General features: G+C 42.7%; 2 protein-coding genes and 1 long non-coding RNA gene across 3 annotated transcripts in view; 1 reads left to right on the top strand and 2 right to left on the bottom strand.

Annotated features, from left to right (window-relative positions):
- Positions 1-13639, bottom strand: part of LOC105930715 (tubulin alpha-1B chain) — a 31310-nt gene that overhangs the window by 7986 nt on the left and 9685 nt on the right. The window lies entirely within an intron of this gene.
- On the top strand, positions 247-3379 carry LOC105930792 (tubulin alpha-1A chain). The gene is made up of 4 exons (XM_012869161.3): positions 247-366; positions 1514-1736; positions 1835-1983; positions 2238-3379. The coding sequence occupies exons 1-4, from the start codon at positions 364-366 to the stop codon at positions 3216-3218; spliced, it is 1356 nt and encodes a 451-aa protein (XP_012724615.2). The 5' UTR covers positions 247-363; the 3' UTR covers positions 3219-3379.
- On the bottom strand, positions 11313-12375 carry LOC118564457. The gene is made up of 2 exons (XR_004931861.1): positions 12182-12375; positions 11313-11459 (listed from the first exon to the last, which is right to left on the bottom strand). It is a non-coding gene; the product is annotated as an uncharacterized LOC118564457 (long non-coding RNA).

Here is a 13639-nt window from a genome sequence, read left to right as displayed (position 1 = left end):
GTTTTTTTTTAACCATTATTTAAAAATTACGCAGCATTTTCCACTCAGGCAGAAACGCCATGATGCTTGCAGTTGAGCACCAGGAGGGTGGGCAACCAGCTGGGTGGGGTTTGTGGGCGGAGACTATCCAGGACTTTGAGATGGTCCAATAGAAATCCTGAAAATCTTTGTGAACCTCAGAGCGACAGGAGCTCGACCAATAGGAGTACAGAAGCTGCCGGCGCCGGTGCTCCACTCGCATATATAGCTCCAACACCATCATGTTCGCCATTATCTCTTACATCGACCCCATAACTGTCGAATTGTAAGACTCCTTTTCTGAGGAGACTCTTCCATCCTCTTCCACAACTTCAGCTAAACAACATGGTAAGAATATTTAACCTGCTTTGTAAAAAAGGATGTAACTCTAAGTGATGGTGTGTGGATAGATAACTTGAGTTAAAAAGTGAATAAATAAGTATATTTACTGCAAAGGCGTGAAAGGAAGTTTTGAGGCATTAATTTTTTTTTTTTTTTTTTTTTTTTTGGACTCAAACGTTTTATTTGTAAAGTGTGGGCTAAAATATGATTATCGATGTGGGGAGGGGTTCTGGCACGGTTCGGATGGGGACGTGGCGGGCAGTCTGGACAAAAGAATGCCCCCTCCCCTCCCGCTTCCAACACACCACCATCACCCCCCTCCTTGGTGGACAATGGGAATAACGGAGGCTTTATTATCCCGACTAAAAAAAAAACCCGGTCACCATCACTGGGTGACAGCTGGAGGCTGGAACTGTAATTCGGTTACACAGAACTCGACCCACGCCCCGGGAAACCTTATCCGGAGTGAAAATGGATTAAACGCACCGTCAGCATGGCGTCGGTCATTAAAAATGCAGACTAGTAACGGACACTTCGGACTCGTTCCTGACGGCTGCCGCAGGGACGAACCGAGCCGAAGCAGCCCCGCGGTTTTTAATGACCTCCCATATACCCGGCGAAGCTATATTTACCTAAAATGTGTCGGAGTCGCCGTTAATCGAGCAAATGTGTGAGTTTTCACATACATTTTAAGGGCTCAAACGAACGTCGTCGGTTGCCTAGGTGAAGAGTGTGTTGCTTGGCAACGCAGGTCAAGACACAACTGCAGTGCGCCAGAGAAAAATCGCGAGACCAGCAGCCCCAACGGGAAGTCTTCTTCTTCTTCAGTTGGATTGAAAATATAGACGCTCCAGTTTATCGACTGTCGGAATAAGTCAATTTTACCCATGAACTGAGGGTCCAAAACGGGAAAAATCAGATTAAAAAATAAAATAATATATATTTATTTTAAAAATCATTAACTACTTCCGGTCCAGACAAAAATCAACCAACAGCATTACAATATTTTGAGTTGAATATAAATTACAATGGTTGGAGAAAAGTGCTTTGATGCATTAATTATTTACCTGCAGGAATTCTAAAAATAAATCTAAATTCTCTTTTTGCGCCATTAGTATGAAATATTAATATCTCGCCCCACCCTACCCCACAGCGTGAGTGCATCTCCATCCACGTCGGTCAGGCTGGTGTCCAGATCGGAAACGCCTGCTGGGAGCTCTACTGCCTGGAGCATGGCATCCAGCCGGACGGGCAGATGCCCAGCGACAAGACCATCGGAGGAGGAGACGATTCCTTCAACACCTTCTTCAGTGAGACCGGAGCAGGGAAGCACGTCCCCAGAGCCGTTTTTGTAGATCTGGAACCCACTGTCATCGGTAAGCACAATTACTACTGCTTAAACAGATTTAAATAAGGTAAATACTCTGAAATAACTGAAAAACTTAAGCTAATTTGTTGTTTATTTTCTACTCAGATGAGGTTCGCACTGGGACCTACCGGCAGCTGTTCCACCCTGAGCAGCTGATCACGGGGAAGGAAGATGCTGCCAATAACTACGCCCGTGGACACTACACCATCGGCAAAGAGATTATCGACCTGGTTCTGGACAGGATCCGTAAACTGGTGGGTAAATTCTGATAGATGGCTATGAAACTTGTTTTTAAATGATTACATTAGGGAGAGAACATCTGCAAAAAAAAATGCATTAGCAGTCAGATTTTTTTATCCACTTATGGTAAGAGCACAAAATACAGAAATATGGAAAGATCAGATACTGGAGAACTTTATTAATTAGAAAATCAGGAACTCTTTTTTTTTTTTTTTTTTTGACAAACAACTGTAAATAACTCTTCTGTTTTGTTTATGTGTGTCTCCAGGCTGACCAGTGCACAGGCCTGCAGGGCTTCCTGGTGTTCCACAGCTTCGGTGGAGGAACTGGTTCTGGTTTCACCTCCCTGCTGATGGAGCGGCTCTCTGTGGACTACGGCAAGAAGTCTAAGCTGGAGTTCTCCATCTACCCAGCTCCCCAGGTGTCCACCGCTGTTGTGGAGCCCTACAACTCCATCCTGACCACCCACACCACCTTGGAGCACTCCGACTGTGCCTTCATGGTGGACAATGAGGCCATCTATGATATCTGCCGCAGAAACCTCGACATCGAGCGCCCCACCTACACCAACCTGAACAGATTAATAGGCCAGATTGTGTCCTCCATCACTGCATCTCTGCGTTTCGATGGTGCCCTGAATGTTGATCTGACTGAGTTCCAGACCAACTTGGTGCCATACCCCCGTATCCACTTCCCTCTGGCCACCTACGCCCCTGTGATCTCTGCAGAGAAGGCGTACCACGAGCAGCTCTCTGTAGCTGAGATCACAAACGCTTGCTTTGAGCCGGCCAATCAGATGGTGAAATGTGACCCTCGCCACGGCAAGTACATGGCCTGCTGCCTTCTGTACCGTGGTGACGTAGTGCCCAAAGATGTCAACGCTGCCATCGCCACCATCAAAACCAAGCGCTCCATCCAGTTCGTGGACTGGTGTCCCACTGGTTTCAAGGTTGGCATCAACTACCAGCCACCCACTGTGGTTCCTGGTGGTGACCTGGCCAAGGTGCAGAGGGCGGTGTGCATGCTGAGCAACACCACCGCCATCGCGGAGGCCTGGGCTCGGCTGGATCACAAGTTCGACCTGATGTACGCCAAGCGTGCATTCGTGCACTGGTATGTGGGTGAGGGAATGGAGGAGGGCGAGTTCTCTGAGGCCAGGGAGGACATGGCGGCTCTGGAGAAGGATTACGAGGAGGTGGGGGTTGACTCCATTGAAGGTGAGGGAGAGGAAGAAGGAGAAGAATACTAAAAGAAACACAGAAGTCAGTTAAGCAGTAAAGAATTGAAGGCCGTGTTTTCTTGAATGCATTCCAAACAGAGATGTTTGTCCATCAAAGTGTCAGGTTGGCTGAGTGAAACATCTGCAAATGTCAAGTTTGGCTTTGTTCTGAATAAAATCTCTGTGATTTAATGTTGTTTGTCTTTCATTAATTCTAAAAACCTGTTCCTAATATGTCTACCATGACCATGAATAAAATGTTGATTACTAATAGAATCTCCAATAAACTGCAGCCATAAAGGGGGTGTGGTCCCTATATGGTAAAATGCGCCTGGTCATCAAATTACACTAAGCTGAGCTGTCGACCGCCCCAAGATGGCGCCCCCAAATCCCGTCAGTGCACATAGGCGAAAGCGGTCGATGCGGGGTCTATGCCGTTTCTCAAGTCACGTGAACGCGAGTCTGTTCTCGGTAAGAACACAGGAAGATCGGACTTGACGAGAACGCGAGCACGCAGCACGTATTGTGCATTGGAACAGAAGTATACTCGTGACGTCATCACACCCGCAGCTCTTGAGCATTTCTTTAACGTTCAAAACTATTTATACACTACACCATCATATCTTATTGAAAACGTTTTTTTTTTTTTATTAATTTCTAAAAAGTCGAATAAAATATCCAAAGTTAGACCCACAATTACAAAATTGTGGGTCTAAAACCAGCAATAGCGGGAGTTTCTTTGTTGGGAGTTGTAATTGTTGTAGTTGTAGAGGCGATTGAATCTTCTTAAAAAATCAGCACTTTGTAGAAGCAAAATGAGCAATACGAGCAATGTTGCTGTTGCTTCGGTCGTTGGTCAGCTTTACCAGCAGGCTGAAGAGGAGGTGATGCAGTTGAGGAGGAAAATCCGAGCAAGGAGAAGATTGATGCAGCAGAGGAGGCTCAGAAGGCAGGCTTTGCTCACCCATCTATTGCCAACCGGTAGGCATTTTAAGATTGACAGCCTATTTCCTACTTTTATCTTTAAAAAAAAACATTGAGGATGGTAATAAAAACGTGATCAGGTTGCAATTGTGACTATTTCTCTATAAATAATTAAAATGAAGACCCAATTTTAACATTTTTAACAGTAGGGATAAGCTACTTTATTGCACCTCCTGACCTTCACAGCATTGATTAAGAAAGGAAAAACCATATTTTTATGTCCTTCCACCTTTACAGTGATTAATCTATAAATTATGTGCAGTTAGTTCAGCTCATTTTTCAGTGAAATGGTAAAAATACCAGAGAAGGGAAGCCATTTGTTACATTTACTATACATTTTACCTTTTCTTTCTTGAGAACTATAATAATCTGCATGTTAAGCAGTTATAGTTTTATGGTGTGAAAAGGTGAGAATTGAAAAAAACAATTATGGTAACATTTGGCATTTTTTATTTACAGGAAGAAACAGAAACAAAATATGTGAGAATAAACACCTCTGTGCCAATCCTCCAAATATTTTTTAATGAAGGGGACCTGAAACCAGCCTTCTAGCTGAACAGGGCCACCATCGTCCTCCTCCTTCAGCTGCTGCCCATCCAGAAGGTCCATGGATGGCCACAGGAGATAGAGGTGCTGGTGACCCTCTGCTGGCTGGCCTGTGGTGCATCCTATAGGGAAACAGCTTGCCAGTAAGATCTCTTACCTTCTTGTCCTTAAATAGAGCCAACAATGACACACAATTGATACATAGATGATATTAATTGGATAGAAGATTAAGACATATCAGCATATTACCTAAATTACAAGTTAAAATTATATTTGGTACAGGTCAAGTGGAGGCACGCTACAACAGACACCATGCCAAGGCTGATAAACATCATTGAGCGTGTCTTTGGTGATCTGAAGACACGGTGGCGTTCCATCTTCTTAAGGGCGTTGGAGGTCCGCCTGACGTTTGCCCCAAAAGTAATCGCCGCCTGCTGCATCATCCACAATATTAGTATAGCAGCAGGTGACCAGCTGGACGTGGAGGATGAGGAGGTTGATCCAGAGGAGGATGAGGAGGTCGACCCAGAGGAGGACGACCATCCGGTGGCTGAAGACAGGGAGCTGCTCCAGCTGGCTGCATGTTTAAGTGAACATGACTACACCTGACCTAATGTAGATCAGTTGGAGTCATGTACACATGCTGCTTCATTTCTTTTTTTCACCACCTGTGAAAATACATTAAATAATCGTTAAATAATTTCCATTCCAACTATCTTTAATTGTAAGTTTATAGGCATTGTCTATTTGTATAAGAATTTAGGAGTTATTTCTTTGTTTTAATAATTTGTTGAATATATTACACCTTCATTCTTTTCCAAAGATTAAACATTTGTATAAAATAAATGTCTGTTATTTTCATATACTATTATTACTATTATTTTCTTTCCCTCTTTCTCCTCTCAATTATTCGTGTCCTGACTCAGAAGAAACTCACTTAGATAGGAAAAACATTTATAGAATGTATTTATTTATTTATTTTATATGCTGCGGTCGTCCTTGGCAGACATTTACAATTTATTCCAGAAAGTATTGAGTTAATAAAGCAACACACGTCAGTCAGATAAACACAAAACAAATAAATCATATACAGCGGTACTTATGCACACTACTTTTTTAAATTACGCACCAACTCTGTAAACAGGCCACATAGGGAAGCTTAAAAGTATAATGTTCTCGCCTCAAACGATCTGAAAACGTACTTTTTAAGAACAACAGCAGCAGAAAAGGGAATTTTTAACTTACCGCTGTGAGCTCTGTTTGCGCTGTCTCAAATTAAGCTGCGGCCGCGGTGCATTCTGGGCAAGCCTACAGTCTGAAGAACGCACAAGTCTGCTCTGATGCATGCTCGATAAAGAGGGCGGACGAGAACAACATCCGGGGAATTCGGCGCATTCTCGATTTGGCGTTTTCGGCATTGGAACAGTGCTCGGTCTGAGGCTGATGGCGTGTGACGAGCACACGAGAACGCTCAAGAACGCATATTGAGAAACGGCCTATGTCTATGATCTCACCAGTGTAGTTGGGCGTAGAACGCTTGGCATAGGAGCACAACACTGCCCTCCAGAGTGTGGCAGAATAGTGCTAGGTAGCAGGAAAAGCAGCACGGAGCATGAATCTTGCAGACATTATATGCACACGTGTGATTTCCCCATGGAATGTATGTGTGTCAAGCATAAAGCAACCTTAATGCAGCTTCCAGTTAGTCCTGCTGCTGCCCTTTTGAATTATCATCACTACAAAGTAAAGATTAACTTACTGCCTTGAGCAATGTGAGTCTGGTTTGACATATCTTTATGCGTTTGTTGTAAAAGTTCCATAAACACAAGAGCCAATTCCACTGTGACCAGTTGATTGATAAATATTTCAAGTGGTTTGGGTCAGCACATTGTTAAAACGTCTCCTGACATTTTGTGTTAAATCTTATGGGTCTATTAAAAAATTCATATGTGCCAAGAGCACATATGGACACCCTTATGCTTGAACATGGTGTTTGTGATGGACAATCCATGACGAGCACAGAAGTCCAACAACAAAACACCACTCGAGTTCAGATCAGGTGGGCCATTCCTCCCAACCACGCCCCTCCAGGTCCCACTGTCATTGCCCACGTGAGCGTTGAAGTCCCCCAGCAAACGAGGGAGTCCCCAGGAGGGGCACTCTCCAGTACCCCTTCCAAGGACTCCAAAAAGGGTGGGTAATCTGAACTGCTGTTTGGCGCATAAGCGCAAACAACAGTCAGAACCCGTCCCCCCACACGAATGCGGAGGGAGGCCACCCTCTCGTTCACCGGGGAAAACCCCAACGTGCAGGCACCGACATGGGGGGCAACCAGTATGCCAACCCCAGCTCGGCGCCTCTCACCATGGGCAACTCCAGAGTGGAAGAATGTCCAGCCCCTCTCAAGGAGACTGGTTCCGGAGCCAGAGCGGTGCGTCGAGGTGAGTCCGACTATCTCCAGCCGGAACCTCTCAACCTCGCGCACAAGCTCAGGCTCCTTCCCCACCAGAGAGGTGACATTCCACGTCCCAAGAGCCAGCTTCTGCAGCCGAGGATCGGAACGCCAAGGTCCCCGCCCTCTACTGCTACCCGTTGCACAATGCACCCGACCCCTTTGGCCCCTCCGACAGGTGGTGAGCCCATCGGAAGGGCTTCCTAATCTATTTGTTTAATTATTTTATTGGCCCAGCATATTAATAGTTTTTTATATGGTGGTATTTTATCAACGGTATTATGATTGTTTACTTTTTATCAATATCTCTGTGCATGGAACACTTGCTGTTGTTGTTACTTATATGTCATTGTCTTCTGTGAGTGTTGTCAGTGTGGTTTGTGTGTAGTCTGTGTATGCAGCCAACTCTTTCTACCTGCAACCAAATGCACCCTCAGGTACAAATAGTTACCTTGACATTTGATTCATTCATTCTCTATGAATTATGCTACAGCAAATCTTCCATTTTATGCACCTGTTAAAGAAATAAAGAAGGTGAAATAAAAACAAGTCTGTAGATGCAGTTTTGTTTATTCAAACATGACAAGACATCTGATAAATCACAGTATCTCCCAGAAGTAACGTCATCGAGGCTTGAGGTTCTGCTGGAAGGCAGATTCTGTCAGATGTATCATTCCCAAGCGGGTACCGGTAATGGTTCTTTGGAACAGACAGATGGATAACTGATGTCACAGGGGGCATCGTTGACATACTCTCTGCCTGCAAAAAAACAATTTAAAAGTGAAGTTATTTAACAGAGTCAATAGTTTCTCTCCTGGTAAATACTAATGGAAAATAGCAAATAACTAAACACAAACTATTAACGCTCCAAATTCGAACAGTTTTATTATATCTAAAAGATTTTTCTTGTCCCTGTGATACTTGTCTGTTTATTCTGTTCTCTCTCACTCAGGTATAGAAGCAGAATCCTAGCAGGATATCTTGTATTTGCTTGATCCTTCTGTCTCTCTATTCATATATCCTCTATTTTTTTTATTTCTCTCCGTTTTTCCCTTTCGTTTTTGTCTCCCTTGCATTTGAAATGATCCTAAAATAATATCCAATAAAGTATTTTGCATACATTTATTTATCAAGTGCTAAAGCACTTAGAGAGCTAGAGAAAAAACTAAAAAATAACTTTTGACCAGAAGGATTTACAATAAATATACAATGTGTATTATATATGTATATCTATCTATCTATAAAGATCGATAGATAGATATATATAGAGAGAGGTTTGCAACATTTGAACAGCTAAATGCGGATCAGTCGTCATTTTTACCTCTCAAGTTGAGGTGCATGCAGTTCTCGTTTCCTCCATTGTTGTTGGGCTCTCCTGGGGACCAATTGCTGAAGTCAAACCATGACCCATCGCTCCAATACCACGCACCTACCTGGAAAAGTAAATTTTTTAAATTCAGTTTACTTTATTTCAGGGTTAGGGTGAAACAATTGTGATACTTAGGAAGTTCTTTGGGGATGAGAGTTTGTTTTGACTAAACCTAAGGTTCTACAAGGACATATTGAAGGGACCTGGACAAAAGAAGCTTTTTAAGTTAAAGTTATATTTCCATGTGAAACACAAACTCCACCCTTGACTCATCTTTGTCGTTAACATCACCCAAGTCATCTTGGTGAGATTAGTGGACTATCTATGCTATCAAAATCTGCAGAATCATGATGTTTAAGCTGTAAATGTGTTGAGCATCTCCCTAACCCCCATAATATCAGCCTGATCTCTGAGCTGCGACCCTCCTGCTTGACATCTGAATGCATCTGATGTTTCCAGTATGAAGAAAGGTGAGTTACTCCTAACATATCAACCTGAAGCAAATTCTGCTGAACAGCACCTTTCTCAGCTTACAGGCAAGAATCCTTGTTACGTCACTATGGTCCTTTATTATCATGGTCACCTCAGGTCTCCAGAGGTGGACCAGAGGTGGAACTTTACCCAGCCCCACAATGTGTTCACTTTGAGTTGATCATCAAGGCCAGTGGAACATGGGCAGATTTATAGTTGTTTCTCTAGGTCCTCTAGGTCCTCACCTTGTAGCCTCCTACCCAGGTGCTCCTGTATGATCCTGTCTTTTCCAAGATCAAACCTATGATGAAGTTGTAGTCCTCCTGAGTCTGGATGGAGGCCAGATTTCCACCCAATTCATTACAGGCCCTCTGCAGTGAACATAATAAAGAAAAGGATCATAAATGACAAATATGTGAATCATCAAACACCCGGTTGTCTCAGGTTGTGTCCCTGTAATCTGAAGGACACGGAGCAAATTCCTGGGACCCCGTTTCTTTTCAGCTGTAGTTTCAATTTTAAAGTTGAAACTTTTTACACTAATGGATTTCTAGGGCAATCAGCTGTTTTCATACCTCAGCTTCTGACCAACTATTTCCTTGTCTCACAAACTGGTAACAGTGGCCGTTGTACCAAGTGAAACCAGGAGGGAATCTGCCACAGCGACCACCTGCAAAAAAGGGGAAACTTTACAGGCTTTGAAACACAACAGCTGTATCAACATCAGTTGTCAACATAGACTAAAGGTGTAGAGCTGTAGAAGCAAAACAACACAATCAGGTCTGAACCATATCAGGAAACCTGAATAGTATTAAAGGATCCATCAAGTAACATCTTCCCACAACCAGACTGAGATCAACAGAGAACAAACCTGGATTCATTTCAATGGCTGTTGAGGCCCCAAAAAGTCAAACATCTGGATCCAGGGAACCATTAACCATGCAGTAAATGCAAAAATAGCTCAAAACAATGATGCACATATTCAGCCTCCTCTATCATCACCAGGTAGAGCAGGGGCTGGCAACCTTTATCACTCAAAGAGCCATTTGGACCCGTTTCACAAACAAACTATACTGTGTTACACTTATGAAATCAATAACCGACTGCAGGGTGAATGAAACAACATTTCTGCATGCAACAAAACTTTTTTAACAGTTGATTTTCAAGATGTGGTTTCAGCACATATTCAAACTGGAACAGGGAAACTGGCAGTCGTGCGGTGGGGCCATGGGCGTGTCTACCTGCTGGATGTAACCGCTGTGAAAGCTTTTCTTTCTCTGATTAATAACATCTTTATGGATCACTCTGTTATTGTTACTCTGTGCCGCTCTACCAAAGGTTTCTTTCTCGCTCGCTCGTCATCGGACACAAATCAAATTAAACATATTCGTGTTTGGATTTTTGTGGCGTAAATTGTTAGTCCGACTCAGATTTAGCAACTAGTACACGAAATAAAACACACGCAGGTAGATCATCGGTTTACTCCGTGAATCCACCTGGATGGCCACTTCAGAGACGTTTCAGGTTGTGGAGGTGTAGTCCATCTGTCTCTTTCTTTCTCTGAGCCACCAATGCACCTGAGAACCCTCATGATTCTGTTTTGGATGTTGTGTGTAACTTTATTGCGATTTAATTCAAATTATGTTCTAATTTCATTTCCATAACCTTTGTTATGATGGTTGTGTTGTTGTAACTGCAACTGATTTTTTTTCCCCGTCAACCCGGTTGGGACACTGAAGGGGGTGCGCGGCTAAAAACTTTGGGAACCGCTGTTTTAAATATTAAAATATTAAAATAATTTAGATGTTACAAGATTGCCACAATCTTCATAGATTTAAATTCTGAAAATGAACAAACTAAAATGAAATACATTTTAATTAAATTGTCATTCGTTATTTGCAAGAGCTGCGCCGCATCAGAGGGATCCAAGAGCCGCATGTGGCTCCAGAGCCGTGGGTTGCCGACCCCTAAACCAGTCCAATAGAACCCGGATGTGAAACGTTCTAGATAGATGACAGGAAGACTCTGGACCAGAACCAACCCCTGAGATAGACCATAGCGTGTCAAGAGTTTCTCTATCCTAAAGACTGCAACACTACACTGAAGGCGCCATACCAGAAAGAGAGGAAAGCACAAACCTGGACTTATAGGATCTATGGCCTGTGGATAAAAAAAACAGAGTCATGAGAAATTAATACATATAGAAAAGAAATAAACCAAATGGTACTTTTTCCTCAATATTAGCTTCTTTGTGCAATAACCATTAAAATCAGAACTTGGTATGCAAATATTTTCATTAATCTCAGTGATTCACTGAGAAAACCACTAAAAGCTAAATCTTTAACTGTATATATTTCCTGCACAGCAAACAGAACAGAAGGACTTTACTCACGTTTACTTCAAGGCCAAATCCACAAAGGAACAAAGTGAAAAGAAGGACGGAAGTCATCTGTGTTAAGATAGAAAACATTCATTTAATCTTTCCTCCAAATACTCTGAGATATAACCCAAAACATTAGAAGACAATTTTCTTAGATGTCTTATAAAACCTACTGAACCAAATGACACATTTTCCCAACAAATTTATCACAATGGAAATAGTTGTTATGTGTTTAGAGTCCTCCAAAAATTTTAAGTAGACTTTAAATCTTATAAGGCAAGACTATGTTTCTAATGTATTCGATTATAAATGCCCATTTTTTCTGGTTCTGTTGAGTCAGACCTTACCTTGTTGCAATGATGAATCAAAGCAGCAGCAGCAGAGGGACTCACTAGAAGCCGTGTTCCTTCAACAGGAGAGAAAATGGTTTATATACGTTTGACGAGCTTCAAGATATCAAACGACCACATTAAGCACGTCACCTGTTGCACAATCAGTTTATGTTTTCTTGTAGTGCTGTGCTGAGGCGAACCTCAGAGGGACAGTTTGGCCTGAACAGAGACAAGAAGATATGATAAAACGAATCTGAACATGAAATAAACATCACGGAGAGACTGCTTGTCTGGCTCGGTGTCTTCTGGCCTTGATGGTCCGGAGCTCCAAAAGGTTTTCAGATAGGGTCTACAGGAAGGGGGAAAGGTAACTCCTAATAATTATTGAAGGACACAAAGTGTTTGCGATCAGATAAATGAAATGTAGCTTGGTCATATGCTTACTTAGATTGTTTATACCTTGTTGCAATGATGAATCAAAGCAGCAGCAGCAGAGGGACTCACTGGAAGCAGTGTTCCTTCAAAGAGAGAGAAAATGGTTTATATACGTTTGCTTTTAGGTGAGGCAGATATTATCTGATCATCTCTCAGAGGAATAGAATCTGTGTTATGTGACAACCCCTGCAACATTCTGACCTGTTGAATTTTCTGACCAGAAGTCAGGGTGAGGAATGGGTGTAGCTTGGGTGTGTCCAGACCAATGGTCACACCTGAAGTCATTTCTTCTTGTTTTGTTGAGAAATTGCTTGAGACGTCTTTAGAACCCCGGCAAACAAGCAGGTCGGATTAGACTGAAAACGTTCAGGGAAAAAAGTCTGTTGGATTTTAGGGTCTGGTTGTTCGTGGTGTTATTTAATCTGAAACATTTTAATCTGGACTTGATGCAGACTCAGATTCTAGCAGCAATCCCCAGCTGCTCTCTGGTTATATGCAGTAACCATAAACTATTAATGCCATTAATTAACGTCATTAACATTAATAGTTAGCATTAACCATTAACAGCCTTACTATTTGAATATCTATCATCTCTCAGAAGGTGTGCCTCTGATCTAAAACTAAGACATGATTTCAGAAAAAGAACATTATACACAGTCAGACATGGTGGTGGTAGTGTGATGCTCTGGGTTTGCTTTTCTACCTCAGGACACAGACAATGTGCCCAACTTGATGAAAACCTGAATTTTGCTCCTCTCTAAAGATGCAGTTTTTGTTCCACTGGAACCTGCGCCTGCACCTCTAGAATGAAGGAGACGTTTTTTATAAGAATGATGTCCAGAAGTTGGACAGGGAAAACAGATATTTTGAAAGAGGCGTGAAAGAAGCCATCTTGGTCAAAAGAGAAAAGTCATCACAGAACAAAGGTGGAGGATTGCGCTTCAAACTCCTCAGTGTTTACCGCTCGGGGAGAACAATACATATTCTGTCTCTTCAAGTATCTGACGTAGAATGCATCAAGGAGGCCAGGCCTCCATGTCCTGAAAAACAGCAGCATTCCTACCACTGGCTGCATAGGTACGACCCAACACAACTGACAAAGACTCGTGGATAGGTGTCGAAATGTTTTCAGAAGAAACATGTTAAAGTCCGGTTATCTACGATTTTACCATGTTTCCAGTTGCGAAGACATGGATAACTGAAAACTGGCGCAGGCCTTTTTCTCCACAGAGGATCTCAGGTTTATCACTGTTCAGTTTGAGGAAGTTGGGAGGGAACCAGGATCTCATTTCAAATAGGTAGGAGGTAGGTGTGTGACTAGAACCTGGTCTACATGAAAAATAGAGCTGAGTACCATCCACATAACAGTTGTTGAAATGGAGGTTTCGGCGAGATCCATGATGAATATATCTGTGGTGTGGTAAAAGAAGACATCTGGGTGGAGGTGTGATGTTGTTGGTGGAGGCTCAGTCAGGAGGCGTC

The sequence above is a fragment of the Fundulus heteroclitus genome, chromosome 1 (genome assembly GCF_011125445.2).
Source record: "Fundulus heteroclitus isolate FHET01 chromosome 1, MU-UCD_Fhet_4.1, whole genome shotgun sequence".
Classification (NCBI taxonomy): domain Eukaryota; kingdom Metazoa; phylum Chordata; class Actinopteri; order Cyprinodontiformes; family Fundulidae; genus Fundulus; species Fundulus heteroclitus.
This window is presented reverse-complemented; position numbering and strand designations above follow the sequence as displayed.